General features: G+C 31.2%; 1 protein-coding gene across 1 annotated transcript; it reads right to left on the bottom strand.

Annotated features, from left to right (window-relative positions):
* Positions 1–298: 298 nt before the first annotated feature.
* Positions 299–6,240, bottom strand: LOC130891272 (uncharacterized). The gene is made up of 11 exons (XM_057795910.1): positions 6,149–6,240; positions 6,049–6,091; positions 5,778–5,897; positions 4,454–4,489; positions 3,605–3,625; positions 3,512–3,532; positions 3,412–3,432; positions 2,136–2,171; positions 1,998–2,057; positions 1,263–1,298; positions 299–417 (listed from the first exon to the last, which is right to left on the bottom strand). The coding sequence occupies exons 1-11, from the start codon at positions 6,221–6,223 to the stop codon at positions 368–370; spliced, it is 519 nt and encodes a 172-aa protein (XP_057651893.1). The 5' UTR covers positions 6,224–6,240; the 3' UTR covers positions 299–367.
* Between the last annotated feature and the right edge of the window lie 5,906 nt (positions 6,241–12,146).

The raw sequence follows: 12,146 nt of genomic DNA, 5'->3' as shown, positions 1-12,146 counted from the left end.
CGACAGAGACTTTTGTGATGAAAATACTGTACTACCCAGATACCTTTTTTCAAATAAAAAATTTGCAATTTGCAAAAAACAGTGTATATTGTTGCAACCACGATAACTATGCCAGAAGTTGATTTTTTTACTTTAAATATATTAAATAGCAAATAGAAAAAGTTTCAGCCTTGTGAAAGTACCTTAGTCGAAGTGGCGACCAGCTCTCCGACTATAAAAATATATTGTCAAACAAGGCAGGTAGCTTGCAAAAACACTTCTGATTTTTTTAAATTATAGAGGATAAATGAAACACATATTTTTGTGAGTACTTTTATTCGATTTGAATATATCTCATAAATGGACGAAGTGCTCCAAGTATTCCTCACTAATTCAGTAGTTCTACCAGTTCTTCTTTCATCTCGTTCAGTACATACCCTGTAAGTAGATGAATATTAGAAATTTTCACTCAGCCTTAAGTCAGTATGTTAATTCAATGAAATATGGAATTTATAAGCTTCTGGTATGATGAAAATGCATTTGAGGAAGACGTGAGTAAACAATTTCGATTCTCTACAACCAGTTTTAATTTTTTTATGTCCAGGCGTTCGGAAAGAGAGACAGAGTGTTCCAAAATGTTTGATTATTAAATCATACGACACATTAAATTGAAAACAATGCTATTCATTGTACAAGAATGGTTGATTATAGTGGAAAACATCGTCGTATTATCGTATTATTATTATCCTTTCCTAGTTTCTTCCAGTTTCCCACTACTCTCAGAATTCAAGAAGAGATTTAATAAAAAACAAATTCGTTTAAGAAGAATTGTCACACATTCTCGTAGTAGAAATGTAGATAAAAAATTAGGACCAGGTAGAAAGTTTAGTTTTAAGTTTTTGGGAATATTTAAAGCTTCAGAGAGTAAACACATATCAAACTTATTAAATTTGGGAGTAGTAGTATAATTATTGTCTAGCAGTTGTATATTTCTCATGTAGTCATAATGATTCTGATGTAAATCTTTTTAATTATAGACAGATAGCGTTTTTTAATTTGATTCAATCCAAAAATATGACAACCCCTACAAAGTAATATGGTAAATCAATACGATGATTCGGTTATTGAATTGTACTTGAGAACATTGTGATATAATCCGATGTTTTAGAAGTTGGGCAAATGCTTTTATCTCATTTTTGTGGTTTTCCTCTAATATTTTAATTCGCAAGTTTGAACGTTGTTCTAATGAAATAACTAGAAAAACAAAATCATTTAATACTTACCGACGACATCAAATACGTTTGAAAACTTTTGATCTTCTGAAATAAGTAAAAACAAAGTCAAATTTTAGTCAAATTGATGAGAAAAAAACAGATTAATGTTCGGGTTAAGAATATATGTTGACAGATTTGCTAATTTTGAATGATGATTTAATTGTGAATCAAGAAGAATTATTTGTAATTAGATAATAATAAATTAATCAAAGCAGATACTAAACTATACTGAAAATATCATTTTTAAACGATATTCATCTCAATTGAAGTACAAGAATAAAAATGTACTAGATACGCAATAATATGGTCATAAAGCAAATAAAGTGATAAATCTAATACATGAACAAGAGGAAAAACTCGAAAATAGAGAGGAAACAAATAAAAAGAATCCTCAAAACGAAAGAAAACTAGAAGGAAAGAAATATAAATAACTACTCAAGAAGCACTAAATAAGGAACCAGATGGAAAGGGAAGACATAATAAACATTAAATCACAGATATTACATTAAAAGTAATACCGAAATCCAGATGGTAAGATGAAACATGCGAAGACCTGAGAGTACTGTGTGAGAGAGAAAATAATGTAGAAAGATGGTACCTGAAGTGTCATACTACACACTAATTGATTCACTGTAAAAAACGTAAAATTAGACACATCATTTTAATGAGTTTAAAACCAACTATATCAATATATAAACAAAATTGGCTCATCTGCAATTTTATATATAAAATCTCTTCAATTACCTCCAGTTATTCCTCTTAGAATATCTAATACTACATCATTGTGTATGTCTCCTACTCTCTCTAAAACAATAAATTCAATCAATTTGGAATTTTTTGAGATTATTTGCTTGATTTTATCGGAAAAGTTGAACTACTCACTCAACGCTTTATTAATTTTTTCTTTTGCCGGAGCAGCTAAAAAATAAAAACATTATTTGTTACAAAAATATACATATACAAATTAATCGTTGCTTATAAATGATCATTAGAATGGATTGAACATATGTTTGTGATTAAAAAAATAATATTTCATATCATATCATATCAAAAATTCTTCACGATTGATTTAATAATAGCTCCATATATTAACGAATATCAATAATATATAACAATTTTCGTAAAATTCATATATAATGTTGAGCTATTCATGTTTTACTTTCTTTTCCTTTTCCCATTTTGATAATGGAACAAGATTTATACCTAGGAGAATCGCATTTTCAGGGATTCCTTCAGGGATTTTGTTTGGTGGATTCTTCCATGAACTGTAATTTTATTATACTCCAATTCGTATTATTATATAATAATTGCAAGATTTATATACTAGCAAATTGATTTTCTAACTAATACTGAATTTCATAATAGTTCGAACCATGGCAATCGTATTCTATAGTTTCAACAGAACGTTCAGCAAGTTCTTTGAGACCTTGGTGAAATTATTCTTTAATCTTAGATACAAAAAATTGTCTCTCTGTATTTTCAACATCTCCTTTGAATTCAATTTTTTTTCTCAAGCAAGCGTTTCGCCATGGATCTGAATAACAGTAATCTGAGGTCCGTACTAAATGCTATATATGGTAGGAGTTCAATACCTACCTAAAGGTTTTTTGGAACATAAACAACAGATTTCCATTTTTTGTTTAAAGTATTGTCTTTTTTCTTTTTTTCTAGAACTGTTTATGCCCTTTCGAGCGTCAAAGCATTGGGATCTCAGTTTTTATTGTCCTTTTATTAATTTTTTTCCACTCTTTCGGATCTTTTGCCACTTCTTTTAAGTGCTGTACTGTTTTCCCTTGTCTGACCTATTCCTGTGTTACTTGTTTTAGTTGAGTTTTTCTTATATTCTTATCTCATATCTTTTTGTTTCTGTCATTTTGCTTTGGCTTTGTGATGTTTCTGTCTTGACCAGTTTGAGCATTTTTGTTTCCGTTTGGTTCCTGTTCGATCTTTTGTAAAATCACCTTATTTCTCATCATATCATCTTCGTTTCTGCTATTATACTATTATATTAAGATCATAATATATTTAATTTGCTGTTGGCTATCTCCATTTTTATTTTTCCACTTTCTTGTTGTCTAATGTGGTGTTTTGACTTTAAAATTGTGAATTAAACAATGAAAATCTTGAAAAATAAAAAATAAATCAAAGTTAAACTTACCAGAAATCATATCCCATATTTCTAGAATTAAAAAATTAAGATATTAACACTGTTTTTTTGATTCTTTGATTTAATTAATGAAAAAAGTATAACACCTTACCTTGAACTTGTGCATATAAATCTGTAAATCAAAAAATTTTATCAATTTCCATAAAATTGGAAATAAAAGCGTTATAAGGATTAATCTTCTTACTTTTCAATATGCCGATGAGTTCTGAAAAAAAAGAAAAAGAATCCTTGAAAACCAAATTTATTGATATTGTGTTTGGAATCACTTCTATTCCTTAGCAAATGACATTTTATTCTGATACCTTCAAAAATTTATTTTGTTTGACTAAATAATAATTGTATGTGTCTAACATCTATAAAGTAAGTTTCCCGATGTTTTCCCTTTAAAGTTAAGAAAATTATTTGTATCAACTGCACGTATGTATCAAATACATGACAAGTCCCGCATCGTAGCAGATTTCCGAGATGAAATTTTTCAATTCCCAAAACACTACGCGAAACATTACGAAAATTGCGAGGTGTCAGACAAAACAAGAGGCATTGAATGCAGATGTTATTCTCCTCAATAGCAATGATTGTCCACATACAGCTTTTAGGCACAGCTGAGGTGGTTTTGACGAAATTTGGCTGAGAATTGTTTGATAATCCAATCTAAAGCTCTGACTTTGCTTCCTGTGATTTTCAAGTTTCCTTGTAGAAATTTGTGTCCTCCGAAGAGCGACGAAGTGATAAAGACGTCTGGTTCCATTCACTATCGGCAAAGTTAAATGCTAGCTGTATGTCTTTCTAATAAATATGGTCTTTCTAGATGTACTTTTGTAATATTTGGAATATTTCTGCGTATTTGACCACTCTGGACTGCTATTTTTTTAAATAATTGAGAGATTTCTTTAGTAAGTACTAATATGTTATAATACAATCGATTCCTGTACAACAAGGTTCAGTTTCAGCGAAAAATGATCAATTTTCCTGATGCACAACTCGATTAAATTTTGAAAATTTAAGTCTTCATTTCAAAGGCGTTTCCACTTACCATTTATATCCGCGAAAATGTTACTTTCTCTTTTACCTAAAACAAAAATGGTATAATAAATAAAAAATACATACTCAAATTGTGAAACAAAGTACAATGTACTCAAATAAGGTTCATTAGGACATAGAAAATGTCGTGAAAACGATGGATAATATAGAAATTCATGGGGCTTGCGGACTGCTTCATATTTTTGATTTTTTGGTGCAATTATACAGAGCATATAACCGTACAGCTAAACAAACACTAACATTTTCAACTAAAAGTTGAAAAGCTGATTCCAAAAATGTGTAATACGTTGCTACAAATTGGTTCAAGGTGGGTAAAAGTACAAAAAAAACTTTAATATCATGAACAAATTCAATGGAATAGTTAGTGGGTGTTACGTTCAGTGCTTTTTGTATAATTCATGTATATAATTATTGTATATAAGACAAAATAAAAAATTTATCAAAAGTTAACCACTTGAAAAAAACTACAGACCCAACAAAACATAACGATAAATATAAAATGTCGACTGGACAACAAGAAGCGATGAACTATAAGGATAAACGGGACCACAAAAAGTACTGGACAACAGGACAGAAAGGAGCTGGCAACGCGCAATTAAGGAACTCGATTAGGTACACCAGAGAGGATTTCAGAAAACAGTCCGAGAAGACGAATGGATCGATGGGTTAAGTAGGGTAAGTTAGGTTAGTAAAAAAATACAAAAAAAAATCATAAACAAAAAAGTTAAAAAAACAAACAACAAACAAGAAATAGTTTTCCGCGTCAACCCATACACAAGAGGACGCCCTCCGGTAACTCCGCACTTCACAAGCAAATGCTGAGTTATACTTCGGGGATAGCTGTAGAGAAGGCTTTCGGATTAGATCTTTTCTTGCTGAAGAAGGTTAGAAAAGGTTTACCGAAGCAGCGAAAACACACACACACACATTAAGACGTATGGACCAAGAAGACAAGAGTTTATACCCAATCGGCTAGCTATTAACAAAAATTTAAGACTTCCCAGAATCTCCCGTTGATCTCAGAGGAGAGGAAGGAGTCTACGCGCGAAGCTGGGATGCGAACGAGGATGAGAAACTGTGGAAATGACAGGGGATGCTTAGGGGGACGTGTTTTCACACGCGCACGTTTGTGTATGTGTGAGTTTATTTGCCCGCATGGATCCTAGTTTCTCATTATAAAATTTTGGTCAAGATAAATATATATTTCCACAGATGTGATACAAGCACTGTTAAATCTTAGTTTACTCGTCATGTAATAAATAACTATAAATTTTAACATTCATATGAAGACTTAATTCAACTATTAATATACTTACTAGACGCTGTGGATGCTGTACATGCTGTAGTTGGGGTTGGTGTTGTGGTCGATTCTACTGTTGTGGAATGATGATGTTTATGTCTTGATTTAGGCTGTTTCTCTTCTTCTGAACATGCGACTACAATGATAATAATAACAAATTTATTGGTAATGAGTTCGTTATATAAAAAACGCGAATATAGGGATGAAATATCTAATTAAATACACGAACGTGCCTTGAAAAAAATCATTAGTAGACTAAGAAAGGTTAGAGAAAGTATAATAGTTACCTGCAGCAATCAAAATCATAATCAAACATATTGTATAAAGTTTCTAAAAATAAGAAAATAACATTATTATCCGTTTTGGGTTTGTCTTTAATATACTTACATGAGCCATTTTGATTATTAAATACGAACTATGAAAAGTGAAATCACAAAATCGTTTCTGTATTTCAGTTTTCATATATAGGGTTATAAAGAAAATACGGGTAATTACCAAATTGGTAATTTAACACGACTTTTTCATAAATACCAATATGAAATGAGCAAATGACTCGTACAACCAAAAAATTGATAAAACACTTTTTTATTATCAAAATCGTTCTGTGTATATACCCAAAGTGTATTTCGTTTGTATTCTATGATTACATACTTTTTTAATATTTTGAAAATCATAAGAGAAATCATTCCCCAAACATAAATCGTTTATATTTACAGGATATTTCAATATTCATCCATAAAATATTTCAGCTGGAAATTTTAAAATATATAAAGACTTCTTAAGGTATGTTATTCACACGAAATGGAACTGAAACGAAGTATTCATCCGGCATAATTCTGTGAATAATAGAAAGCTCCCAGTAGTTTTTTTTGATATATCTTTTTATATAGATATAATTATGCTTTGTACTAGTCAATTAAATCATATGTTCATATCAGGTGTTATCATTATGTAACAACCTATTTCCTTTAATTTAATTTTCAAAAGATCACAGACGGCGGAAATGGAATAGATTAGTAAAATTATAATTTCAAAGAATAAACAAAATTCAAAACAAGATATGACAATTTCAGAGCCGAGACTTAAGAAATGGACGTGTCAGTTGTCTAGATAAATTTGAATATATTGACATTAATTACGGATATCCATAGCTTTATAATCGTGATTTAAGAAATATATTCACAAAGTAAATTCCACTTGGTTATACGAATATAAGAAGACATGTACAGATACAAAAAATATGTATTGTACAAAAATCTATAAGCATTAAATTAATTTTTAAACTTAAATTGTTACTTGTCATAGCAGATTGACTGCAGTGTTTAAAATAATATGGAAACAAATTCGTTCATCTCACCATCATCTTTGAAGTATTGACCATCAAGGAAATATAAGGTGTACGAAGAGGGGAAGCTACTAGGAGTGAGGTCTGAACTGTAGGGAACTGGCACGTGCCAGCCAAGTGACTGTAGTAGTTTTTTGTCACGTTCGCAGAGTGACATCTGACCTTTTGGCAGTAATCCTCAACGCTCATTCTGCATTGTGAGGCGTGATGATCTCGCAGCAAGCATTTGCATTGATTTTTCCGTCCCGATGCACATGAATTTTTGAGGGGTCAGAATTTGTTGAAATTTTACTTTTTGAGGACTAAGTATATGCCCATTCCATGGATTGACGTTTAATTCCTAGGGTGTTGACTATTTGAAGAAAAAATTTCGCTACCCAACGTGAGCAAAGTTTCCAAACAGCTTCTCAGTATCAATTTCAAGAATTGGTGATGACAAGATTTGCAAAAATTTCATAGCAATAACCCTCATTGTAATTTTGCGGTTCTACTTGAATGGCTTGAGCCAGTTCATCAGTAAACAAAGACTTAGTATTACTAAAACGAATTACAGATATGATTTCACAAGTTCTGTTATCGTTAATTGAGTATCATATCATAAAAAGGCAGTACAAAGAACACGTCAGCAGCAATGGTTTGAAAATGTCTTCTACTTGAGTAAAAGTGACTGCCGCGCATGTTCAGAATTGCGATCGCTGCACTGCCAAAAAGGAAGTCCTCCAGAGAGACATCATATTAGAAACAAATGAAATTGTCGATGTTTGGTGACATATTAAGTCAGAACGAAATTAAAGCTTAATAACGTCAAAATTGAACTAGGTGGGATATACAGGACGTGGCTACGACGAGATTTGGATAAAAAAGGATGAGAATGAATACATAACTCAGTAGATTCCGATCAGAAAAAGTCGATACGGGTGATTCCGTTCTAACTGTGATTTTTTGTATTCAAAATTTCAAGATTTTAAAATTTAACTTTTCTAACTTTTTTATGCATATTATTCATCTATTTTACTGTAAAAATAAAACTCTAAGAGGAATTTACTACAACTTCAAAGTATCACGAGCAAGACACAAATGTCGGATTTTGAGTTCCACGGTACTGACTCATTTATCCACGGTACTGACATGGTAACTTAAGATATTAAACAACAAGTGCATCAATTTTCCTCAGTTTGATCATAAACATTAGAATTTATAAGGTAATTAGTTTAAATCATTTGTTACGACAAAAAAAAATTAATAATTTATCGGTAAATTCTAGGAATGGACATGACACGGTACTGACATTCAAGTGATGTAGTATAAGTTTTCTTTAAGTGGCAAGTTATATTGTATAAAAATAATGTTTAAATATCTTAAGAATTATTCAATTAACACAAAATTTTTATTAATTGATTATTAATTAATGACTAGTACAAAAAAACAATACAGGACATTGAATATCACAGTTATAATGGAATCACCCATACCGCTAGTCAGAATTGCCGAAATTGCTTTACGAGATTGCATTAACATACGCATTAATTTCAATGCAATTTGAATCACTTCCTAATTTATATTTTCACAAATCAATTTCGTCGTTTCAAGATACTGTATTCATTCATTTTCAAATTCTTCTCTTCACTTGTCTTCATTCTATCTCTGGTTGTTTGTAAATCTCACCACACCATATTTATTTGATATTGGAGGTACTTAAACAATTCAAATCCAAACTTAATACACTTGCTAAAATTGAAGGATTTGTTTTTCCATATATTCTATCTCAATTAATACACCTCAAAAATTAAAATTAGTTTTTTCTGAACAATTACATATTTTTGAGATTTGATTTTGAGCCTTTCATATTTGAAACTCATGACATATGCAATAGAAACTAGAGCGGAGAACACAACCACTAAACGGCACCTAAGAACAACAGAAATGCGGACTCTGAGATCAATAACAGGACATACGTTACTCGATCGGAAGAAAAATGAAGAAATAAGGGACATGGGCAAGGAGCCGCAGAAGAGAATGGAGAGACCATGTTGACAGATTGCTAAATGAACGGTTAGCGAAAATTGCAAAGGAAAAGAAACCAGACACAACTTGACTTCCTGGACGACCACCTATAACGTGGTATGAAAGCTGGTCCTCAGCATCCCAACTACTCCTGGCAGACCCTTGATGAAAATACAGGACCTCGTCCTAACGTAAGAAGAAGAAGATATTTGAAACTCATTATTTATCATAAGTTTAGGATTAATTCCACTAAGATCCATCTCTTTTCCACTATAAAAACGTAAATACTAATACTAATAATTTTTTTTAGAATGCGTTCTTTACGTTATTTTCATTGATTAAAAGTGTTGATTATGTGATACTCTAAATGTAAACTTATTTGTCAAACATGTTTTGTTGATACTGAATTTCAAGTAGTTGTGTAAACTAGATAATTAAGGGTGGAAAACACAGTGTTCTACCTTACAATCCACTTTTTCATATTCAACTACGATTTACTCATTGTAAGTAAATTTGGTGAATGAAAGAATAGGCAACTAACTAAACTAAACAAAACCTAATATTTGATATTTTAATTTTGATAGAAGGTTACTTCCTTCAGCTGTATTTTCCATATTTTGGAAATTTTGGAAACGCTAAAATTGTGTTAATTTTTGTCAAAAGATATTTTATTTTCAAACTTATTGGAAGTTTCTTCCTAATCAGATAATTGAGGATTTTTTGAATAAATTTGTCCAATTAACCCCTTTTCATCTCAATCACACCCTAGCTTCTAATTTATTAAAAATCTCTTTGTGTTTTCCACAATAAATTACCCAACTAATTTCCTGAAAACTATATATTCAACTGAATTCACGTCCTGGGGAATTTCCCTTTTTAAATTTTATTTGAAGTTGAAATTTATCCTCATGCCTAACCTAGATGAAAAGCACACTTAACTTTAATTAGTTGATCACTTAATAGCCACCCTCAAAGGACAACTTGTGCCCTCATTCGTTGAGGAACATCACTCGACAGGTTAAAAAAGGCTCATTAATTGGGGGAAAATCCAACTAAACCCCCTTATAATTAGATACGAACATTTCAGTAGTAGTAAAGCAATTTCAGCATTGGCGTATCCATACTTTTTTTAAAGGGGAAAAAAGGGCTACAGCAGCTTAAAATTTCGATTAAAAAAAATATAATGGAGAAACTCTTATAGAAATACACATTTAAATGAATAAATTTAATTTTATAAAGAGAAACTGTGTGTTCTTTATCAAACAATATCTTTTTCGTGAAGTACGTGAAATAACATTAACTAGGAAGTACTTTTAAGGAGGATGAAAAGTCGTTTCTATTATATACAATATTTTTTAGTTAGTTATAAATATTCGTTGTACTTATTTACAATTTGTGAATAGAAAATGCAATCCCGTGTGACAGTTCGTGATCTGTTGATTATGTCGAGCTGTTGCACGAATTTGAATCGTGAATTTTCCAGATACCAATAAATTTGGGTGCTGATATTTGTGATGAATGGAACAGACATATAATACGGGTTTTCCACCGGCTAAAACTCGTCTGCCATCACCATTAATCCGTCCCGCATATATACATATCATCTAGCTTAGTCATTCATTCATCTAGGTTAAAGAAGCAAAACATGAAAAACAGTATACAGTGCATCTATAAAGTTGTGCTTGAATATTTAGATGTATAATAAATGATACGAAAATATAGTAAATGTCTTAAACATTAAGTCAATATTAGAAATAGAAAGAGCTACTTGCATTTGGACTTGTACTATTGAAAGAGAGAGAAAATGCATCGGTTGACTACTCGCTATCTCTCTCCACTCGCTATTGAAATGTTAACATCCAATCTTTCTCCTTAGCTGCTCCTACCAATCGACATAATAGCGATCCGATTGGAATAGAGTAGTGAGAGGTATAGAGTACAGTATATCTCTATCTGTATCACTTGAATAAGCTTCTATGGCTCGCTCCCTCTATATTTAATATTAACTCTATGGAATAACATCAAGATATTCTTTACATCGTTTTTGTTCAGTTCAAAGACTTCACGCTACCTGTTAGGAGTGAAGTTGTTTGTTTAATAACTAGATAAAAAATGAAACAGCCTTCAAATGTTCTAAAATTTCATTTACACCGATATATACACACTTATATTTTCATGTAATATGCTTAAACTTTACACCACTTACATGTTTGTTCAAACTTCTTAAACTGGTCTCAATGTTTGCTTCTTCTTAACTTTTCCCTTGTATCGCTAGATAACTGACTGAATGCGTATCAATTCCACAGTTTTATATAGGTAATCGTTTGGGATTTTCGTTTAGATCATTGTTTCGACTATAACTATCAAAAATAGAGTTTACTAGAAGGACAGCGAATTCTCTATAGACTGATTTTGAAATAGATTCACATCACGTCAATAGACTGATACTTCAGTCGCAAATGCAACTCGCAGCAATAGATTCAATGTCAAAATAACAACTTGTAATGTACCTTCGGACTAATGAACAATAAAATAATGAGTTAAACTTGGTTTCAATAATCCGATGATTATACTGGACAAATGCCAGAATATTAAAGACCTAGTATCTGTTTACAAATCGCTTTTGAATACTAAAATCCTACTGTACAAAAGGCTATAAATATGTATGGTCATTAGAGTCACATCGATATAAAATACGTACGTAATTTGATACGTTAATGGAGCTTGGAGTCAATTAACTATGATGTAAGTCGCCATTAGGATCGTGTACCATAAATCTTAATGAATACAATAATCCGTAAGTTAGGAGTCAATTTACACAAAGAGGTTGTATCTCTGCTGTGTTACATTCGTGCAATTTATTTTCAAATTAGAAAATTTTAAATGAGTCTTGTGCAGCAAACTGTTACACCTGAAAATATTCACCTGCAGCTATTCAGTTAGTTAATATTTGGGAGTTGATGTTCCGTCTCGATAATGCATCGGGAAACAAAGCATAGAAAATAATTACAGCTTTAAATATACACCTAATTCAGG

The sequence above is a fragment of the Diorhabda carinulata genome, chromosome 3, assembly GCF_026250575.1.
Source record: "Diorhabda carinulata isolate Delta chromosome 3, icDioCari1.1, whole genome shotgun sequence".
NCBI classification, from domain to species: Eukaryota; Metazoa; Arthropoda; class Insecta; order Coleoptera; family Chrysomelidae; genus Diorhabda; species Diorhabda carinulata.
Note: the sequence above shows the minus strand (reverse complement) of the source record. Positions and strands in the feature narration are given on the sequence as shown.

Excerpts from the sequence above, each read along its gene's own strand:
- LOC130891272 (XM_057795910.1), bottom strand. The coding sequence starts at position 6,223 with ATGAAAACTGAAATACAGAAACGATTTTGTGATTTCACTTTTCATAGT. Across the intron at positions 3,626-4,453 it reads CATTTTCGCGGATATAAATG|AACTCATCGGCATATTGAAA; the intron begins GTAAGTGGAAAC and ends CTTTTTTTTCAG. Across the intron at positions 1,299-1,997 it reads TCTAAGAGGAATAACTGGAG|AAGATCAAAAGTTTTCAAAC; the intron begins GTAATTGAAGAG and ends TACTTATTTCAG.